This window comes from Thermothielavioides terrestris, chromosome 3, assembly GCF_000226115.1.
Source record: "Thermothielavioides terrestris NRRL 8126 chromosome 3, complete sequence".
In the NCBI taxonomy this organism is placed as follows: domain Eukaryota; kingdom Fungi; phylum Ascomycota; class Sordariomycetes; order Sordariales; family Chaetomiaceae; genus Thermothielavioides; species Thermothielavioides terrestris.
Window position 1 is genome coordinate 3,574,162 of NC_016459.1, and position 23,339 is coordinate 3,597,500.

The 23,339-nt window shown below is 41.6% G+C and overlaps 3 protein-coding genes across 3 annotated transcripts; all 3 read left to right on the forward strand.

Moving 5' to 3' along the window:
• Positions 1-4,305: 4,305 nt before the first annotated feature.
• THITE_160085 (uncharacterized protein) lies at positions 4,306-12,746 on the forward strand (the record flags this gene model as incomplete). The annotated part of the gene is made up of 3 exons (XM_003654549.1): positions 4,306-4,334; positions 11,223-11,405; positions 11,471-12,746. 3 exons carry the CDS (start codon positions 4,306-4,308, stop codon positions 12,744-12,746), a joined length of 1,488 nt encoding a protein of 495 aa, XP_003654597.1.
• Positions 12,747-13,151: 405 nt separating this feature from the next.
• Positions 13,152-13,427, forward strand: THITE_2051234 (uncharacterized protein; the record flags this gene model as incomplete). Its single annotated transcript, XM_003654550.1, has 1 exon — positions 13,152-13,427. A coding segment is annotated over one exon (276 nt), but the record flags the coding sequence as incomplete, so codon positions are not given.
• Positions 13,428-20,465: 7,038 nt separating this feature from the next.
• THITE_2145448 (uncharacterized protein) lies at positions 20,466-21,851 on the forward strand (the record flags this gene model as incomplete). Its single annotated transcript, XM_003654551.1, has 2 exons — positions 20,466-20,560; positions 20,633-21,851. The coding sequence occupies 2 exons, from the start codon at positions 20,466-20,468 to the stop codon at positions 21,849-21,851; spliced, it is 1,314 nt and encodes a 437-aa protein (XP_003654599.1).
• Between the last annotated feature and the right edge of the window lie 1,488 nt (positions 21,852-23,339).

Sequence of the window (23,339 nt, forward strand, 5' to 3'; positions counted from 1 at the left end):
TCTATATATAGTACGACTATAATATAGAGTAGTAATCTAACAAGCTCCTAGAATAGCTTAATTTACATTTAAGTAGCAGTGCTAGTGAACTTATAGAGTTCCATTATAAGGAGAGAGATACTTAGAAAGGTGATTTAATCTATAAGACTAAAGCGCTTTATAATCTTCTTGATATATTAGTCAAGGTAGAGCTAGATCTTACATTGTATATAGTCGCGGATTACCCTAATGCCTAGGAACTAAGCTATATCCTCCTTTTCGTATACTTTGTACTTCGCTTTTAGAGCGTTAATAATCCTCTAAACTATCTTTGTATAGTCTCTATAGTAGAAGACTAGGTAGTCGTCTATATAGAATAGTACAAGTATATACCATTAGCGGTCGAAGAACAAGTATAGCTCCTTAGGCGAAGCTATAAGGCTAAGCTTCTAAAGTATACTAAAGAACTCTCGGTACTAGAGTAACGGAGACTCTCATAAGCTATACAAAGCTCTCTACAGTTCTATAAGAAATCTAGGCTCTTCAAACCCTTTAAGCATCTTATAAACAACACCCTTAGGCAGGTCTATATTCAAGAACGCCTATACTATATTGAACTACTTAACCTCAAGATCAAACTATATAGCAATAGCCATTATTATATAGAACGAGCGTACTATAAGTATAGCTATATAAGTGCTTTATAAAGTAGTAAGCTCCTAAAGGTTACTTTGAATATAGATATAAGACTTGCACTTCTCGAGGTTACTATTCTAATCAAACTTATAGACGAAAACCTATTTTAGAGAGAGTAGTCTTCCTTTAAAGGTCTTATACCAAATTTTACACTATATCTTCCTATTAACGAGAATACAAATCTCTTCTTTAGCTACTTTAATAAACTTAGGCCCTTAAAGCTAGTTAGCAAGATCCTTCTAGCGCTTAGGAAGCTTAGCAAAGTCGTTAAAATGCACTTAGGGCCTATTTAGCGTTGCCCTAGGACATATATTACAATGTTAACGGACTACTATTGCGAAAACCGTATATAATATACAGTGCTAGATGCTATTGCCCTCCTACAAAGCGATTACAGGGTTATCCAAAAATATATAGCTAAACGAATACTATATATACTAATCTAGTATATCGATACTCTCCTTATAGTACATAGGGGCTATAAAATACACTAGACCGCTACTTCCACCTATACCGCCGCTAGGAGACTATCTACAGATCTGTCTTAAATAACAAGTTGGTAGTCTATATACCTTACGTATATACTTACGCTTCTCCCTTATTAGCATAGCTACGAGTGTTCTAGAATTAGGCTAAGAACTATAGTTTAAAGCGTCTTCCCAATTGTCTAAAGCCTCTAGCTAATCGCTAGGGTAGTCGACCTCCTCTTCACTACTAGGAGTATCGACTATAGTAGCATTTACTATTGTACTACCCTAGCGAGCACTCCTAGTTATACTACTAGCAACGCTACTACTAGTATCTCCGATAATTGTATTAGAGGCCTCTAATAATATAGTTCCTACTAGTCTACTATTATAGCTAGTACTGTAATTAGTAGGGGAGCTGCTCTCTCTAAAACCGTCTAGGCGTTCCTAGCGTAGCTCCGGAGTTGGTTCTAGAGTATAAAAACCACTAGTAGACTCCTTACCCAAACTCTAGCTACAATATTTAAATACTTCTATACCCCCTAGATAGGATAGAGAGTAGAGAGGAGCCTACCCTTCTAGTTCCCGTTCAGTTATACCCCCTAGATATCCTAGAGAGCTAGGAACCGTCATTAGGTCTTTATAGGCATCTATAACTCTAAATAGTACTGCCTTAGCGTCCTAAGGCTCTATAAGGAGTTCAATAAGCTTAATAACCTTTTTAGCGACTACTACTAATTAAGTATTAAGCTATTCCTCTCCCTCCTAATAGAACATATATTCGTTAAAGGTTATATTATACATTGTAATAACCTTCTTAAGTTTTAATACCTAGATATAGTAAATGTTGGACACTCTATATCCAATAAGATACCTAATATATACTCTAGGCTTGACCTTTCTAGTACGCCTCTCAATCCCCTTTTTATATTCCTTCGTTAGCAGGTACGCTTAGTAGATATATATATAAACGCTACCCTAGTTAGGGCGTAGGTCGGTAGTTAGGGAATATATAAGACTAAGCTAATATTAGCGAAACTAGTGTCTAAACTAAGAGTCAAGTACCTTGTTCGGTAAATAGTAGTTGTAAATACGACTTAGGCTTATACTATATAAGTATATAGCTATAACCGTCGACTTTAGCTATAGGTTCTAAGGAAGTTTAGCGCCTATAAGCATTGCAAAGCTCTTTATAATAAGTTCTTTACCTATATATTCTAAACCGCCGTTAGGCTCCTTAGTATCTAAAGGCGTAACCTCTAAGTCGATGCCCTACTCCTACGCCTAGAGCTTGTATACTATATATCCCTTAATGCTAATGACGCTAGTGTTGCTATCTTGCCTAATCTTGTAGATAGGTAGCCTAAATTAGCGTTTCACCTAGCGTTTAAAGCGAATAAGCTTATTGTATATACTGTTATATATCTTATATATAAGTGGAGTCGCGAAAAGCTTCCTATTATACTTGTCCTTAATGACTAGTAGCTAGTTTAAGCTATTAAGTACCCTTAGAAAGTCGAATAGGTCCTAAGAGACCCTCTAAAATAGGCGTAGTAACAGCTTCGATAGTAGGTAGCGCAAAATAACCTATTTTACATATACCTATACGTATATCTTATATTCTAGCCTTCAAGGCCTACGAATCTATATACCTCTAGCGTTTAAAACAAGATGTTCTAGCGCCTCTAAACTTAGATAACTAGATCTAATATACTAGAGAGTAGCTAGGTCTTCTCTCTCTAGGAGTAGGTCCTTAGAGGGCCTGCTCCTCCTAAAGTTCTTCACAACTATAACGCTTATAGTCATAAGTCTAGCAAAGCTTCTAGGGAGTACCTAAAGGGCATTAGAGTAGGAGGAAAGAGCATTATATTGTAAAAAGGTTAGGTTAAACTTCTTAACCAGTTGCCTAAGTATAATACTCTTCTCTAAAGTTCTTTAACGTAGTATACAATCTAGACTATAGTACTAAGCGCCCTATACTCGAAGGCGTCTCTTAGAAACAATGTTGATATAAAAGCCCTCGACAATAGCAATGTTGTCTATAACAAAGTCCTTAGTATTTAGGCTATATACACTATTTAAAACGTTCTTAATAATCTATTTACCGTAGCTAGAGATTAGGAAGGATATAGTACCTACCTTAATAGTTTTACTACTCGTCTTAACGAACGTACTAAGGACAAGGAGAGCCCTATTATTAACGAGATTGACTACTCTATAGTTATTAAATAGAATATATTTACTAAGTAGATATAGACTAAACTCAAGAGATACAAATATACTATATACTCCTTTGAGCTCGCTTACAATTGCTAGGTCGATAACAGTGTATACCTAGAGTGCTTTTAGAAATAAAGGACCTATATTACTATTGGAACTAATAGTCTTAGCATTTAACGATATATTCTAGATCTTTTAACCAAGCTTCTAGAGCTCTATTTGAAGATCGTTCTAATGCTCCTTAGCGAATCGTTAGCGCACTGTATTTACTATATCGTTTAGGAGTGTTACACTATTTAGGGATTCCCCTATTAGAGTGTACTAAAGTTGCCGACATTCTAAGAGAAACTACTAGTAGCGAAAAGTCTTTAGCTTATATAGGTAGTCGTAGTTCTTTTTACGCTTCTAACTGCCCTTCTAACTGTTCTACGCTCCTAGAAGTATAGGGTTGGCTCTAGGCTTTAGGTAGACTACCGCTTTAGCCTAGAGGATCGCCTTAAGTAAAAGAGCTAAATCGAGAAGGGTTAGTCCTTTACTACCAAGCTTCTTAGTTATACTAATATCCTTTAGTATATAAGTCGCCTACTTTGGATCTAAGCGTCTCTATATAGTCTTAAGGAATATAGTAACGGCTATTGCATTAATAACTATAGCGATATTGGCCGCCTTTATACAGTAGAGGACCGATATATACTCGAGAATCTAGGTCCTAGGTTCAACGCTGCTCTAGCTACCTCTAGCAAGGATAGTTGTATACTCCTTAGCAAGTATAATAAAAGTAGTGCTATTAGAGGGTGCAATAATCTTATATAGCGTCTATATAAACCTATATATACTAGTGACGTTCTTAGCCTTTATAATGTTATATATAGTATATATATAGCAGTTGCTAATAGATATATTAATTATCTTATAGAGTTTATTAATAGTATAGAATGTTGCAATGTCGATAGCGGACTTTGAGAACGCCTTGTATAGCTTGAGGAATTTATAGCGAATCTCTTCTTTAGTAAGATTAGTTGACTAAAGTTCCTTGCTATAGGTAGTAGAATCGGCTATCTTCTAGGCTTACAGTGCAGTGTACTACGTCTAAAGATAGTGGTCCTAGACCGCCTAACGAGCTATACCCTAGGTAGGCTATATAGGAAGGCTAAGCATCTTAGCCTCGGTAGCGAGCTCAGTGTCTAGGTCGATAATATACTAGATATATAAGTTGTTAGCCTCTTAGTAAACAGTAGAGATCTATCTTAGCTAGTCTTTAGGGCTATCGAGGGTTGGAAGCGCTATAATAGCAATAGTGACGGTTTTCTTAGTTTCGAGTATTATCTTAAAGTAAACTGAGGTGTACTACGTTGTTTAGACTAAACGATAAGGGTAATATAAACTTATAGGAGTTATTGATAATCGAGAAAACTAAAAGTAGTTATTGGAAAAAAGAAGAAGGATAGCCTTAACTAGGCTATACTGCTATTATAAGTGTTATATATAAACTGGGCTTATAACTGAGAAGAGTAGCGAAGTGGGGCTATATAAGATATAGAGGTATATATAATGAGAGAGGTGCTCCTCTTATACTAGGTGGGAGGAGCGCCGAGGTCTATATATATATATAGGCAGAGCTGACATATGCCCCCTAAGCCTAGGGAGCCTAGCAGATAGAGTCACGTGTACACTAGCACGCGACAATATATTATTAAGATATATCGCTCTAAAAACTTTAATTCTAAAAGTTTCTAATAGCTTTAGCCTACTATAATAAGGAGAAGGAAAAGTTGGTCTAGGCTAAGTACAATAAGTTCCTAGGGATTAGTAAAGAGTCCTATCAATATATATCTACAAAGGAGCTTAAGAACTAGATTAGTATAATTAAAAAGGAGCTAGAGTTGTAGAAGGAGAAAGAGGAGGAGTAGGCTAGGCCTAAGAAAAAGGGTTGGCGCTAGGTCTTAGTATCTTGAGGACAGAGTTATATAGACAAATGGTTTTTTATAACATTCTTTACTAAGGGGGATAAAAAGGTCAACGTTGTATTCTAAGGTAGTAGAGAAACTCTAACCCACTTTTATCTTAGAGTTTTCCTACTGTATAGCTAGTGTAATTACTAGTATTAGTACTAAGTGGATACCGCTAGTGAAATACTACCTTTGGACGAGAATCCTCATCTTATCTTTGGATAAAGGTCTAAATCCAATTATTAGATAGATCTATATATAATCTTAGGACGAAATGGATAGGCTAAACGAATTTTTTGTCATTGGATAAAATGCTATAAGTCTTTGCCTTTTCTCCTATAATTGCCTTAGACTCTGTATAGCATTTTCCATTTTTGTATAAATATATTCAATTATATATAATTATACCTACTATCCTAAGCCTCAATAGCTCTCTTTTGCGAATATATTAGTAAAGTATATCTAACCTTATCTTATAATGATAATATTTAATTCTAGATAGACTATAAGAAAACGCTTGCTTATACTCTAGATTTGAATAACGACTTTCCGTTTAAGCTGTCTTAACCTGCTTGTCGCTAGCGTTCTCTACTTCTAAAGGAGGAGTCCCTCGATCTAGGGGTAGTAGTAAAACTAGTAAAGAAAGCTAAGCAGCTATAGAACAGAAGCAGTACTAGCTTAGTTAGATTTGTTAGCGTATAAGCTAAGGCAGCTAAACAACGCTTATTAGCCGTTGCGAAGAATCGATTTGAGCTAGCCGCTTAAGCTATACTCTTTGTCACTATAGAGCTTTAGGCCTATATAACATATATCCTAATAAGGGGAAAATACACTACTTGTATATACTTTGAGCCTAGTATTATCAAGTCGATTAACCCCTTCTCGACTAGCCTTTACCAACGCTTTGCTAACTATATTGCGCTTATCCAATATATCTTTAACCTCTTTGATTAAGAGGGTTAATTCGATGTAAGTGACTTTAAAATCGTCGCTTCCTTTAAGTAGACTAGCAAAGCAAAGCTCTAAATTATAGATATTGTAATATTGCCTCCCTCCTAGCCACTTATATTCAATATACTCCGTCGCGCTATCTATAATAAAGAGGTCTTTAGACTAAGGGAGTTGTTCTATTTGTTCTTACTTTAGGAGGAAACCTATATCGATAAGCCGAAGTTCCCTATAGTTAGGCCTAATTTAAGCTTAGAGAAGGAGGAAAGCACTAATAAGTAAGACACTAAAAAACAAATTAAAGTATCCTCTCGAGATTATAGCTAGAGCTATAAACGTTAAGCTTCTTCTTAAGTAAAACTTAAGCTTAGGTTAAAGAAGATTAAGTCTTAGCCTATTAATATCCTAGTAATTAAGTAAAAGGTCGTTCTAACGTATACAGCTTTAGAACAGGAGAGGAAACTGCTAATTGGTAAGCTCTTTAGCGATAAGTCCGATCTAGACACTATAGTAGCAACGCTAGAGCTAAAGGAGCTTAGGGAAGCTAGAAAAGAAGGTACTAATAAAGTATTAGAGTAAGCGATTAAAGGTAGAGCTAAGGAGCGAGAATATAGCTTACATTAGGTACATCTTAGTTCACTGCTTATAATATATTTAAGGGTAGTAGCAAAGAAATAAGTTAGGATTAAGCTATATTCTTATTCTATATTTTTAGTTAGCCTTACTAGACTTTACTCTCAGTAGTAGAATCTCTACTTCCTTTATCTTAACTTAGAATCCCTTTATCGAGGAAAGCTTTTTATATACTTAGTTTATCTCCTAAGTCCTAGCTCTAATCTAAATGCTTAGTCCAACTCTCTTCGAAAGAGGCTAATTTAGCCTCGATGTCAATGCCCTCTATATATATCTTCTTAAGAAAGGTAGTCCAACTTCCTATTGGCCGAGAAAGAAGTGTAAAAGTAGGTTAGCGTCTATCCTCATTATAGAGTGTAGGCTCGTCCTAAAGAAAAAGGTATTTGCTAAAAAGGGGCATCTTAGGGTTGAAATTATCTAGACCCTAGTAGCGTAGTATAATTTCCTTATATAGGTTATAGACCTTAGGAGGGAAGAAATTATTAAACGTAACCCTATCTAGCTCTATAAGCTTCTAAAGTATCTAGAGGCGGTCCTTGGGAATAGCAACGCTATATTCCGTTGTAATAGGCTCTATTAGAAAAAAGTATATCTTTAATAGAATGCTAGTGTAGATATATACCTAGTTTCGTTGACGCTAGATCGTATAATTGTTCTACTCCTTAACGAAGGACCTAATTTCCTATTGGATCTATAGTATATATATAAAGAGGAGGGTAATTCAATATAAAACTTGGTCTAGCTACTAGGCAAACTTACACTACAACTTTGTAAAAAAGTCCTACTATTTATTAGCATTCAATCATATATAATTAGGCCCTTTAACCTACGACTTACTATCTAAAAGCCTATACAACCTCTGCGAAGCTAAGCCTACTAAGACTCAATACGTTAGTTCTTAGTGCTCTTGCCAAAGTTCCAATAGTCCTTAAATTCGAGGGGGCGCTCTAGACTAAAGAGAGGCAAGTCGAGATCAATTATTGTAAAATCGATAATACCTAATTATTATAATCCCTATCCTAGTATATACCATTTAATCTGTCTATCTCGGTTCCGCTATAGTCGCAGACGCTAGGCCTACTCTACACTAGTGGAAAGCCAATAATACGCTTTAGCTATTATAAGCGTCTCCTTCCTATAATCTAAGTATATAAGTATCGGCATTACCCTACTTTCTAAGATAATAGCGAGGTACTATATAAAGATCGACCTTTAGGTTAGAGCTACGATGCCTATATAGGCCTATATAATAAAGCGTAAATATACATTAATCTTAGCGTAGACTTCGAAACTAAATTGCTAAAGCTTATAGTAGACGTTGATCGACTAAATGTAGTTTAGACTAGGGAGGGTAAAGCCTCCTCTATAGTTAGTTAGTAGGTTGTACCTTGCCTAGACAGATCTGCTAAACTTATACTTAAGAACATTGTAGACACTGTACTAAGAAAGGTGGATATTAGCGGTTTACGCAATGTGTTTCTAGGCGGCCTAGTATCTAAGTCGAGGAAAGAGGATAGTAAAGGATAGCAATAATTTAAGGAAGGCGAGTAGTTCTTATTGGCGCTTAGCTAGGTCGTACTTATAGAGATGTCTCGAGATACTAAGTGCTTGCTATAATAAGGCGACGCCTTGCTAGGAGACTTAGAAGCTACGTTCTATAAGATAGGAATGTAATTCCTTATTGCTTAGAGTATAAGCCTAAAACTTCTTAGATAGTGCAACGTATAGCTTATTGGAATCCTTAGTTTTAGTCTAGTTGGAGGGCACCTACTATTTTTTAAGCTATTTGTAAAGGAGACTATAGGCGACCTTTACCCTATATTCTTTATATAACTCTTTGTAAATGGATTTTACTAGGAGTTTAGCCTAATAGAGCTTTGTAATAAAGTCCCTAAATAGCTTAAGATCAATAGTAGCTTAGGGTATCTTGAAGCTTTGTGTATAGAAGAATTTATGTAAAATTAGAAGTATTTGTATATAATGGAACCCTACTAGTGGAGAACTGCTTAAATAACTTTGAAATGCTCTATATATAGTAGGTCCCTTCTTTATTATTAGACGATAAACTGCTTTTTATCTTATTAAAGTTTCGATATAGATATAATGCTAATAATTATATAGATAGAGCTACTAAGCTTGTAGTTACCGATTCTTCCCCTACTATTTAAGGCCAACTAGCCTAAGATGGTCTAGCTATAGCTATTGTCCAACTATATGTTTAGGGTTAAGGAGACGTGCTTATAGTATAATAAGGGGTAAGTTAGGTCGATAGGGTCTAAGCCTATTTAAGCGCCAAGGTTTACAGCTAGGGTAGCTACAACGCTAGCTTTCTTTAGCGTCGACTTAGTTATATAGCCTAAAACAACGCCTTTGTAGTATAACGAGGGGTAAGTTAGGTCGATAGGGTCTAAGCCTATTTAAGCGCTAAGGTTTATAGCTAGGGTAGCTATAGCGCTAGCTTTCTTTAGCGTCGACTTGGTTATATAGCCTAAGACGACGCCCTTATAGCGTAGTGAGGGGGAGTTAAGTCGATAGGGTCTAAACCCGTTTAAGCGCTAAGGTTTATAGCTAAGGTGGCTACGGCGCTAGCTTTCTTTGGCGTTGACTTAGTTATATAGCCTAAGACAATGCCCTTATAGCGTAGCAAGGCGAGAGTTAAGTCGATAGGGTCCAAGCCTATTTAAGCGCTAAGGTTCATAGCTAGGGTAGCTATAGCGCTAGCTTTCTTCGATATCGACTTGGTTACGTAGCTAAGACGACGGTCTACTTCGTAGAGAGGTATATATATAGCATCTTTACTTGCCCCTTATCTGCCTTAGGTCAGTTTTTAAAGGCTTAGAAGATACTTCCTATAGCTAGTCCCTCTAAACTAATTCTTAATTATTTAAGCGAAATAGGATTAATTCGAGCGTAATTGAATCTATATTCTATAAACGGAATACGATTTTATATATTTAGACTTTGGATAAAAAGTTGGTATAGCAATGTTTTACTTTAAGGTCTTTTTTAGGACTTTAAATAAGATTTTATATACTTAGACTTTAGATAAGAAGTTGGGATAAGAATGTCTTCGCTATATTTTATATAGAGTATAATACACTATATAGTATAAGAATCTAGTAGTGTTGCTATAAACGAACTTCATTAATAGTATTATATACTAATCCGACCTATTTCCTAACCTATAGTATAAAATGTCTAGCTAAACCTATAGTCCCTATAACCTATACCTAAATAGACGCTATAACCTAAACCTTACTCCTACAATAGGTAGACCCCCTCTACTACCTAAGACTTAAGCTCGTTCTATAGTATCTCTAACTAAAGCTTAAGCTCTCTTATAGATATAAGTTGATAAATACGTTCTATTAGTAGAGTAGGCTTATTGTTATAGATCTACGACTTTCTTCTCTCCTTAGCCTTAATCTCTAAGAAACATTAGTAAATTAAAATAAACTAAGATTTTTTTATATAATATACCTTAATAAAAAAGAATAAGCATTTCTATATAAAGAGTAAATATAGTTGGTATATACCCTCTTCCTAAGCTTGATATTAGGCTAGACGTACAACTTATATAGCTCTATATTCTTTAATAATATATATTGCTAGTAGAGTGTTTTAGGACTAGTATAAAAGGCAAATAGTAGAAGTACTAGGGCCTTAGCGTATAGCTAGGTATTAACTTTAATGTTAATATACTAAATTTCTCTATCCTTCTAAATTTCCTTAGAGACAAAGTAGTAAAGAATATTCTATAATCTTAGTTAACAATTATAAAAGTTTATAAATAAAAATCAATCTATTTAACCTTCTTTTTATCTATTAGTTTATAGACCTCGTTAAATATAGTCTTATAGAGCTTTTTTAGGACCTAAGCTATTGTCTATATATCGCTATTATAGTCTTTAAAAGTTAGTAGCGATATAATTGTAAATAGCTATTAAGAGGCTTTAATAGAATTGTCTAAAGTCATATCCTAGGGGGTAGGATTCTCCTCGGTATAGGCAGAGGACGCTATTCTAAAAGCTAAGCGATAGGCGAATAAATAAAGTGAACTTAAATTAAAGGAATTAGGCCGATTAGAATATATAGCGTAATAGATAGCTTAGTTCAATTAAACGCGATTAAATATTAGGATATAGTTTTAGAAATGGAATAGAGAATAGTGGCGTAGTGTAGCTAAAAATTCTTTATTGTATAGAGCGAGGAGCGATTTTCAAAATTGGGTTGTAGTGGGGTAAGCTGGTTGCTATAGCGATTGTTCGGCTGGCGGTCAGTTGCAAACGGGTTGAGGTTAATGGACAGTGAAGGACTTGGAGCGCCGTAGGCTCCAGCGTTTCCAGGGCGGCTCCAAGAGCAATGTGTTCGACAAGTACACGTGGATAAGAAACATCTTAGACAACCCCGACAAAGTGCCTCAGTATCTGAGAGACATGTGGAACGGCCTCGACGATAACAAGAAGGCAGTGTACCGCGGACTGGACAATCTCACCCAGAAATCCATTGGATCGTCGGCTACGCAGGCAGCAGAAAGACGAGCCTGCTTATCTTCATTACCCTAATAGCCCTTTTCAGCGACAAAGATGAGGTTCACCTAACCAAGATACTTTACTTGGTTCCCTACAACGCAGGTGTCCGGGATGTGACGCACCACATCCGCGAACACATGGAAAAAATGGGCAAGGCCAAGTACATCATTCGCAATCACGGCATCGAGTTGGACATCAGCGATTGGACGTACGAAAATAGGAAGAAGTTCCGTCGGGGCAAAACGTTCGACGAGCAGGATACAAAACGGGCATACTTGACAGAGGGCGACTACTTCGTCGTTGAGGCTCAGCTAGCAAGACTCGCTATCAACGTAAAGACCTCACGAGCACATTTCACAAAGCAGCGGGATACCGGCCTCAGTATTCATCAGGCCGCATACAAATGCTACACCGCCAACACCGACAAGTTCCCGCTATTACGCGACACACTCGCCATCATCGAGAATAGCGGAGCGCTGGACGACGAAGGCAAAACCACGATGAAGGAACAAGCCACCCGCTTGTACAAGGCTTTCTTGGACCAATTCGTCGGCGTCATCACGGCAACTCCGTATACCGGATGCCTCTCCAAGTTCGTCCGTACGTTCAAGGTCGACGTCTGCCTTGTGGACGAGGCTACGAAGCTGTCCAAACTGGACTTCTGTCCAGTCATCCGAAAGCACACCCTAGATTTCATAGTGGTCGTTGGGGACCCAGAACAGCTTCCCGCATTCGTTCACGGCGGCAGACGTAAAGACAAAACTGTCGCAAACCCGTTCGAGAACCAGCTACGAGTGTCCACGCTCGAGCGCGCCCTCTACTATGGCAGCGTTGTAGGCACACATCTCAGAGTGAACCATCGCGCGCGTAGGACCCTCGGCGAGCTCTCATCACACAGCATCTACTACAACGCGATAGCACCAGCTCTCCGAGGTGCTGCCGCCTATCCGCCTCCCACGCAGGCGTTGCATGCTTTTCTCAAGAAACTGGCTCCCGATCTTCGCAAAGGTTACAATCGGATTCTGGTCGAACTGCTAGGCGTCAGTGCGCAATTGTCCAGTACCTCGACATACAACCTACACAACGGTCGCGTAGCTCTCCGCATCCTGCGGCTGGCCTTCGCGGATAAGGACCTACAACAGTGGAACGCCGAGGACAGGACCGTGACCATCATGGCCAGTTACAGAGCGCAGGCCGACTGGTATCGCAACGAAATCCGACAGATGGAACTCAAGGGACTGTTCACCGCCCAGCAGCTGAGGCGCATCGACGTTCGTACAACTGACAATTCGCAAGGCATCAAGTCGGCACTCGTGATCTAAGATTACGCTCGGACCAAGGGCCCTGGATTCACGTGCCACTCTGGCCGCGTCTGCGTGGCGACCACTCGCGCAGCGTATACGGAGGTCATCTTCATGACCCGAAACATGTTTCTCGGTTTCAACGTGCCAAAGGACGAGTTGCCTTATAGGCACGTCCCTGGTCTATTTGGCGAGATCTATATAGACGTGGCTGTCAACTAGGGTGTCATCACCACCGACGCCGACTCCGACTTCTTGCCCCTAGTCCCCGGAGACGCACAACCCAACGCCGTAGCTAAGCAGTCTACCTCCGCCAACGAACAGCATCCCGTCGACGCCGATCAGCCTCTGGTAGAGAACAATAAGTTCAAATTCGAGGAGCGTTGTCGCAACTACGAGAGCCGCAACTATCGCGCGTTTCAATGCCCGAACCCGCTCAGGTGCTGGAACTGTGGTGAGTATGGCCACGCAACCAACCTCTGCCGTCGCGATTGCGTGCAGCGTTGTTTCATCTGCTGGAGCGACGAGCATACAAAGGCCAATTGTCGGTGCTGCCGCCACTGCGGGGAAGATCACAAAGGACGGCGCTGTCCCGAGACCTTACAATGCGAATGCTGTGGTGGGCTGGGTTATAACGCGAAGCATTGTCCAAATGCCGGCGACAAGCCTGGCGACAACGTTTGTGATGGCCCCGCGCCCTAAGGCAACAACGTCGGCGACTGTCCTACGGTGCTAGGCGACAACGGCAGTGGTGAATCGTCCCAGGGCATTAAGTGCTTCAATTGCAACTAGTTCGGCTATAGAAAGTAAGATTGTAACTTTTGTGCTAACTGTAAGATCGAGGGCCACCGAACGTAGAAATGCCCTCGGTGTAAAATCTGCAATGAGTATGGCTATAAGAGGACCGACTGTCCGACTCTACTATGCTCTACTTGCTAGAAGACTGGACATAGGAGTATTGACTGTCCGGAGCTTATCGTCGAGCTAGGTGTCTCCTGCGAAGCTGCGAACGTGGATCTTCTTCGCAAGTCAAGCGATATAACCGAGGAGATAGATGAGCCCTATAAGCCGTTGTTCCAGAAGTTGATGGACCTGACCAACCCTAGGGAGATGTCCAAATCGTGGTTCGGCGGAGGACGGCCACGGCACCGAGGGCGTTAGTGACTGGGACAATGTTGGCGATGCTGCCTAGACCGCGTGGTAGTGTGGCGAGGATTTTGTATAGTATTATGTACTTAGACCTGGACTGTGTTGGACTCGTTTGGTGGCCGATGCAGGTTTTGGCCAGTTTTCCTGCATCTTTAGGCAAATGCCGGTTATAAATATTACTATCTGGTTCTTAATTACTGACCTTGCTACGCAGATCTTCTAGGCAATGACATGTCTACCTGATTGGCATGTAAACATTATCAGATAATCGCGAGGACGGTGGCTATCCAGCGAGTTAAAGACAATGACAAGTTAGGTCTGAGCTGGCTGACCGCCTGCATTGTAGGATCAGACGCACTAGGACCCGATTGGCGAATCTCGGAAAGGGTGGGGTGGCGTTTAATGATGTTGTGGTTGTTAAACACTAGGTCAAAATGGGTCCAAATGGTGTTTTCGAGTGTATGTTGATGTTTTGATACTTTCTTTTTAGGCATCTCGTCTGTTGTATACGTCGGAGGCGCCATACGTACTGCGTGGGCGAGCAAAGCCCATAGCAACGCCTACAACGCCTACTACAATATAGGTATGTAACCGCTTAAATCACTGTAATAGGCACGATTTCGAAGCTCTTTATGTACTTGGCAATATCCTGATGATAGCGTATTGTTTTGATGCTTCCTTTTCTGGCGTTTCCTTCCTGTACCGCGGTGATCGTGAGCATTGCGGCATTATGGCTGCATCGCTGGCACCGCGGCATCGAAGTGGTATTTCGGCCGCCGTGGGCACCGTGGGCACTGCGGCATCGAAGCTATTTCGTGGGCATCGCAAGCATCGCGGGCACTGCAGTAGCGGTCGGCACAGCGGTCTGCGCCCTGGATATTGAACAGCGATTCGGCATAGCGATCGGCACGGCGGTTCGGTACAACGGTTAGCGCCTAGGATATCCAACGGCCGTTGCAGATATCGTAGGTACCTAGTTATCCTAGCTATCGCAAGCACATCGTATATATCGCAGGCATTGAAGTATGCAGGCGTTGCTCGCCTGCGTAAGGTGTTTTAGCGGGTCCGATATGCGCAACAAAGGAGATGCCTAAAAAGGAAGTATCAAGACATCAACAAGCACTTGAAAATACTAGAAAATGGCTATTTAGGTTTTTTTTTATTTGTACTTTTATTTTTATTTTTTTATTTTTTATTTTTATTCTTTATTCTTTATTCTTGTTATTTTTTTATTTATTTTTTATTCTTTTTTTTAGCAGTATCTAAGCGTCTCCTCTCTCTAGCTAGTTTCAAGGAACCAGCAGCCCAGCCATGAGCGGTGGAGTGTTATATACTTTGTCGTTTGCAAGCACCAGGTTAAAGTGGGTCCAAGTGCCTGCAACATACCCCAATTTGAACAACAGTAGCCAATAGTAGGCAACCATCGCTATCGATCTTGAAGCTATAGATACTGCAAAAAACGGCCCAAATAGCCATTTTCTAGTGTTTTTACATACTTGTTGATAGCTCTACAGTTTATTCTAGCTTAGTTAGCTAGTGATCAATCGAATACTAGGCGCAATGCCAAATACTTACCTCTAAACCCCTACTTCCTAGCCACTAACTTATTCTTAGGCGTTTAGTATACTTTAATAGCTCACTGCTATCTTCTAGCCTTCTTAAAGCTATAGATAATGCCTTATTCGAAGGTACTATATAGAATTCTATAGTATTACGCCCTCTATACCTCCTAGCGTTGCCTAGCCTACCTAGCCTACCTAGCGACCTCCCAACTCTATCCTTAGGCGCCTAGGCGATCCACTATATATAATCCTTCGAACTTGCCCTCTTTGCGCCCTAGTACAGTTCTCGATAGCGCCTTTGAAGCGTAGTTGCGCGTCTATGCAATAGAGCGAGGCGCCTAAACTATCTCGCTATAGTGCCCACCTAGCTCCTGAACCTCCTAGACCTCCTAAGCCCCCTAAGCCTACTACTAACGCTACTAATCGGATTAAGATCGTCTTATATTATACCGCCAAAGCCTTAGCCGATATAACGCCTATCGGTAATAAGCGGATTAGGGTCGTCTTATACTATACTATCGAAGCTGCTACGTCTAAAGCTACTACTATCCCTATCGTTAAAGCCTTAGCTAATATAATATCTACTAGTAATAAGAGAATTAGGGTTGTCTTACGCTATATTACTAAAGCTATTACTACTATAGAACTAATCTAATGTTACTAGGCTTATAATATATCGAAGCTATAGAATAGAAGTATATCTACTATTTGTTTATACTCTTAATCGAAGTCTACCTTTTATTTAAAGTCCTAGGTATATTCGAAATTACGTTTTATATCCTAGGGGCGTTTAGATTACTAGCTATAACGCCCTTAATTATTGCCCTTTAAACTAATTGAAATACTTAATTTAAAAGAAGGTTTTAATATAGAGGAGGCTTTGTAAGGCTATTTATAAAAGGAGGATATTGACATCTATATATATAATAAGCTTCTATCTTTACTACTATAGCTATTACAATAGTTCAATGCGTTATACCTCTTGTACTAGCCTTCTTAATTGCTAAATACTTCGCTACTATTAGCACTATTATAGGCCTAAACCTAAGACTACTCCTAATCGCCTATACTAGATACCTCGCCGCTATTAGTACGATTATAGGCCTAAACGTAAGATTGCTCCTAATCGCCTATACTAGATGCCTTGCTATTAGCTTATATATTATATTCCCCTTGTCGTTAAACTAATAATACATTAGTAGAATAGCCTGCCCTACTAAGTACGATTATCGTCAATATTACCTATGCTACTATATTCTTTTTAAATATATTCTACTAGAGCCTTTGAACATCGCTACTACTTCTATAGGAGTAGACCTATCATTATAAAGTTCTAGTAGAATATACTAAATAGGACGATAAGGTTAACAATTTAGCTATTAGTAATAGTTTAGGCACGAAGATTAAAGATATTATATCTAGCTTATACAACAAAGTAGTTAGCAACGTTTAACAAAGTAGTATTATATTAGACCTTAAGTATATAGCTACTTCTATAAGCGTAGTTGCCTATATAAGCGTAAAAGCCAACCCGACGGTCTAGTTAAATTCAAAGAGGGCACGTTCTTTATAGACGTACCTAATATATATTAGCGGTATCGACAAACTAATAAAGGCGCTATTAAGCCAACCTATAAAAGACTATTCTATTAGTATTAAATATAAATTTAAGCTAACTAATATACTATAAATGGTATCCCTAGTTGCTTCTACGCCCTTACCTCCTACGCCTACGTCTTCTCGCCAACTGTTCGATTATACCGCTATAGTGTTAGCCAACACTAGTCGATCTATACGGTTAACCGAACTAGCTATACCTACTAGCGAGGGCTAGAGATTAGTAGCTAAGCGTAAGACACCTATAAATATAATGTTATAAAAGATAGAAGATTATAACGTTTAAGAGCTAAATAAGGCGTATTTCTATCTCCTAATAGATAAATAGCGCTATAACTTAGGTATAGCCTATTAGAACTATTATAAAGATATAGATATATAGTTCTAGTTCTATTACTAGATAAATAGCAATAACACCTACTATCCTATTACTATTTAAAAGATAGTAGAGTAGGCTACCTAGATCGAACGTTAAAAGGCTATTGTTGATAGTGCTCTAGGTGCCCTAGTCAAGAAATAGATTAGTTCTATAAAGACTAAAGCTAATTAAAGCGTTTAAATAGGTTCTAATAGCAAGGTTATAACTAAGCGACTACTAGGCGGAAGGATCTAGTTTATCAACAACGTTAATAGCAACAACTTAAACGATCTAAATAAGATAATAGCACCGCCTTACCTACCGCTATAGTTCTATAGTATACCGCTATACTATCCTAGGTATCCGCTATATCCCCTAGCTCCCCTAACTATAGCAAGGAACGACGCGCCTAAGCTAGCCTAGCCAACTAGATTCCTAGCCCCTTATTCAAATATAAGCGCCCTTTACCTAGGAAAGCCTCTATCTATTGCTAGCAATGTAAACCTATAGAAGATTATCCTACTACTACGTTCTTTGTCGCTATCGCCTAAGCTAGAAGGAAAGGAACCCTCTAATATAGTCAATGACTTTATTAAGACCTTCGCTCACTAATATAACCTATTAGGTCAAAAGGACGTAATAACAGCTCTCTACTAGGTTAATAGGTCTTTATATATTGAAGGTAGGAGAGTTTACAATATTCGTTAGCTTCTAGATACGTAGTTCTCCAACAATGGCTTCCTATAATACCTTGTCGCTATATTCTATAGCGCTATAAAAGGCTTTTTAAAGGAAGAAGTAGAACTAGCTAGCTTTGATAGGAACCTAGCTCACTAGACCTAATAGGCTATATAGAGTACTAAATACATTGTATAGTATACTAAACAAGCTATATAGAGTACAAGGTATACTATATAATACATTGAATATACTATATAGAGCGCTAAGCAAAATAGTACATTCTTCCTACGTTGTTATAATTATATAGCTAACGTTTAATTGTATACTAGTTTCTTTAATTACCGACTCGTTGATCGATTTACTATACAATTCCCTCTTTAATGCCTTGATCTATTATATACCTAGGTTTAGGCTACTAGATTTAGAAGAGTTAGCGCTAGGATACTAGGATAACATTATATAAGAGGAGGAAGATAGCTTGACAACGGCTTTATATATAGATAATGATAATAGCGAACTATAACTAGGAATCTATCTATAAAATATAGTATTTAACCAACAATTCTAGTACTCTAGAACTCCTAGAACTACTTCGAATATATTGCTATATAATCTACTGCTTTGTCCTCCTTTTAGAACAATATTATCACCTTCTTAAAGTGTCTATATACTGTTAGTAGATTATTATTAACAGTAGTATAGGCACTATAAAGGAACTCCTTAAAGTCTTCCTCTAAATAATCCTATAGAAGTATCTTCTAGTAGTTATAGTAGATATAAGCCTTTGTATTATAGAACGTTGCCTTAATTAGGTTTAAATCTAGCGAATATAGCGATAAATATTATAGTAGAATACTAACCTTCTAACAAAGTTGTTTAATAGTATAGCTCCGATACTACGATATATTATTTATAACGAGAATGCTATAGCGGTTTAGGAATAGCCTTATCTTAGCTAGAATATAGTCCTTAAGCTATATAAGGAAGCCTTTCTAATTGCTATAACCCTACTAGACTAATAGATTAAGAACACTATTAATTGTAATTATAGGAAGGATATAGTAGTATTTACTTCTCTTAACGACGTTGTCGACGATAAGAGTAACACCTAGTAGCGCCTAGCTAGTATAATGAACACTATTTCTTTAATCTAGGCCCAATTTGTTATAGAATATAAATATCTTAGCGATAAACATTGCGACTTTTCTAATATAATTAAGCTAGAGGATATAGTTCTATTATATACCTTTTTATAAAGCAACCTTCTTCTTTTAATTAGCTATATAAAGATAATATAATATTGTTGATAGAGATATAAATATATAGTATTCTTCGAGAAAGAAGGCCTATATTTCGTCAAAGTAGAGGTTAGACTTGCTTATAAGGTAGTTAAGAAGCTTCTAGCAAATATAGTATATATATCAACTAACTGCTAAGAAGATCGTTAACAATATATCGATATAAAATAAACCTCTATAGCTTATAGCTACAATATATAGGAGTTCTATAGCGTTTTAAGCTTTAGAAAAGGATCACTAGTAAAGTCGAATATATATCTATACTAGTATACCTATATTAGGCTAATGTCCACTTTATATACGATGACCTATAGTATTTCCCTAGCGTATATTATAATAGCGATTAGGCGCCTCTAGCGGTTATTAATATATTGAACTATAGTGCCTAGGCGCCTTGTCTCTAAGCAAAGAACTAAAGCGTATTACGTATATAGCGAGGCGGTTACTAGGGCGGTTCGAAGGCAGGTACTTAGGTGGTTTATAGGTAGGCTCTAGGGCGGTTCGTAGGCGGGCTCCAAGGCGGTTTATAGATAGGCTCTAGGGCGGTTCGTAGGCGGGCTCCTAGGCAGTTCGAGGGCGGGCTCTAGGGCGATTCGTAGGCGGGCTCCTAGACAGTTCAAAGGCAGGTACTTAGGCAGTTCGAAGGCGGGTTCCTAGGCGGTTCGAAGGCAGGCTTCGATAGCTAAGTTCAGGGGCTCGATAGTTGTACTGACTAAGCTATAGATATCAATAAGTATATAAAAACACTAGAAAATGGCTATTTAGGCCGTTTTTTGCAGTATCTACAGCTTCAAGATCGATGGCGATGGTTGCCCACTGTTGGCTACTGTTGTTCAAATTGGGGTGTGTTGCAGGCACTTGGACCCACTTTAACCTGGTGCTTGCAAACGACAACTGTACTTGACCCAAAAAGCCAGCTACCCCACCACCGACACTACGTCATCGCCGCATCCTCAACCGATCCACCATGAAGTCGCCAATGCAGACTCGACTTCCTCAATTTCCCATTAAGCCGACCGATTTACACCCAAGTCGAAAAGAGCCGTCATTGATCTGAGAACAAGCGCGCTGAGCCATGGCCGGAGTCGCAGCAGCGGCACTCGCCGCGCCAACACAGCCGCTCAAGATCTCGCTCACCCGGCTCCCCAACCCAGCGCCCGAAGGGTCACCGTAAGCCATGCATTCCACCTCACTTCATCCCTCCCCAATCTCCATTCTAACGGCCCGCCCCCTCCACGCCAGCCACCCAGCCCTCGCCCGATCGCAGCACACCCTCACCGTCCTCCCGGCCTCCAACAAAGCCTTCATCTTCGGCGGCGTCGACGCCTCCGGCGCACTCTGCCCGCCCGGCATCCACAACCTGACGCTCCCCCCATCATCCCAAAACGCGCCCACCAGCCTCGCCGCCGCAGCCGCCGCCGAAGCCGCCCACGCGACGGCCTACACCTGCTACCCGCCCTTCCCGCTGCGGGACGCGTCCACGGGCGAGACGCTCGTGCCGGCGCCGCGCGCGGCGCACTCCGCCTGCGCGTGGCGCGGCCGGTACCTTCTCGTGCACGGCGGTCGGGACAGCGGCGGCGGGCAGCCGGTGCGCGAGGGCAACGTGCTGTGGCGGTGGGACGGCGAGGCGCTGAGCTGGGCCAAGCTGCGCGGGGACTCGCAGCTCGGGAGGGCGATGGCGCCGCGGTACGGGCACTGGTTGTTTGGGGACGAGGGGCAGGGGTTTTTGGTCGCTGTTGGCGGGCATGGTGGCGATGGGGATGGGGTTGGGGACGGGATCGAGAGGGAGCTGTGGATGTATGATTTTGGAACCATGGTGTGGACCGCGCTTCCCAGCGCCCCCGTGCGGCCGGTGGCTGCCGCGTACGCGGGTGGGAGGGTGTACGTCATCTCCGAAAGGGCTGATGGATGCCGGTCGGGGTGTGCGGTGCATTACCTCGACCTGCGGGAGTCGCCTGTGGAGAGGGAGAAGCCGGGGGCGTTGGTATGGAGGAGCGTGAGCTTTCCTGCGAACCCACTTGCTCCGGGGCCCAGACCTCGGTCGGGCGGCGCGCTGGTGCCGTTGACAACTGGGCACGGGCGAGAATATCTTGTTTACTTGTTCGGGCGCTCGGCAGGCGGTGCGCCGCTCGAGGAACTTCACTCGGACATCTGGACGCTGCAGTTGCCGTCCTGGCGTCGAAGTGCGGCCGCGGCGAAGGACAAGGTCTTGGAGAAGCTTCCAGGCGGGGAATCAGGCGAGTTTCAGTGGGCAGAGGCGGAGATTGTGCCGACAGAGCAGATGACGGAGAAGGGGAGGAAGGTTCATCCTGGCCCGCGGGCCTTTTTCGGTGCAGATGCTTGTTGCGCTGGGCAAGGAGTTGTGCTATGGGGCGGGGTGAATGCGGACGGAGGAACGGAGGGAGACGGCTGGCTCCTCAGGCTGGCTTATGGGTACGCGGATAACGGTCGATTTGAGTAGTCGGTATGTAAGCCTGTGACTTGCAAGCACTTCACAGAACTGAATATTGCGTGCTACTGACCGCCGTCCAGGGGTGGCGTAGCAACACCAGGAGTGAATAGAAGTTGAGCGCTCCGATCCTGCTCGGCCTCTCATGTGGTCATCTCACCGCTACCTCGAGAGTGTCTTCCCTTGACAAGTTGGACTTTGCCAAGGACATCAAGTAGGGCAGTGCGGCAATTGCACCTCTGAGGAGCCCGCATATGCCATCACACTTACTTCTTCGCCATTTACAACCGTAACCCTCAGCATCTCTTCGATGCTGCGAAATGTCCGCAAAACCGATCAAGCTTGGCCTTGGCCTCATCAAACACCCCCAAGCCCAGTAAGAATGAAATCCACGTGCGCCCCAGCAACCGCGGCCCGGCCACCCTCCTCAACCGCCGGGAGCGTCACCCGGTGCAGCGGCCAGCGCCGTTTCAGCCAGCGCAATGCGCTGCGAAGGCTGCAGTGCAACCCTCGGGGGCTGGGTAAACGACCCACGCCGCCGTCTCTTTGGTTCACGTCACCGATGGAACTGCCATCGCTACAGATTCCACGGTCTCGCGATCCCCTTGAACCACAACCCTTCCAATTCCCAATTGCCGGGCCTCGTTCCATCCATTGCCCTTCCGTATCCAATCAACCCGGTTCCGCACGCTGTTCCTTGGGCGCGGTGGTCCCACCAACCCGATCTCACCCGCGCCCGCCGCGACGCGGTTGGCCGCCTGCAGATCTCAACAGCCGCTGGAGTGAGTGGTGGGTCTGAGCGCCCCACCCGCGGTGAGAGCTTGCGCTTCCGATTCGCGCCCGCGGCGCCTACTGAGAGTCGCCAGTGTTTGGGGCTTCGAGGCGGTGCAGAAAATAGCAGCGGGAAGTCGTGCTGCAAGGATGAAGCCAAAGCATTGCTGTTCAACCGCGGTGTCGCGCAGCGGGCCTGGCGAGGCGCTAAGGCTGGACGCGCTTGTTTGAGGTCGAGGTGAGCCGGGTGTTGTGATCGACTGGCTGTTGATGTCGAGATCGGTCGAGCCCGCCCGGGGTGTGCTCACCGGGGGATCAAGCTGTCCTGCACCAGAGTGTGTTACTTAAGGATGGACGGCGTCCGCGGTGGACTGCTTCTCGAGATGTTTTGCTCACTAGAACATTCTCATCAAACGTCTCTTTCCTTAGGCTGTTTTCCTTTTTTTTCCTTGTCTCTAGTTTCCTTGTTTCCTAGGTCTCTTCTGGCATACTTTCCTTCGGGTCAAGATACAGTATTTCCGGTCTGGGTCATCACATCTCGAGTTCCTTTCAGGTTGCTTCCAACCAGCAGACAAGTTACGGCAACACTCTCCGGTTTTCCTCTCCACGGCAGTTGATCTGTCCCTACCTGGTTCAGTCTCGGTACCTCACGCCCGCTGTTCGGTGGGCAGGCAACACCATCCACGACATCCCGTGTTCATTCAGTTGCCCAACATATCCGCCAACACC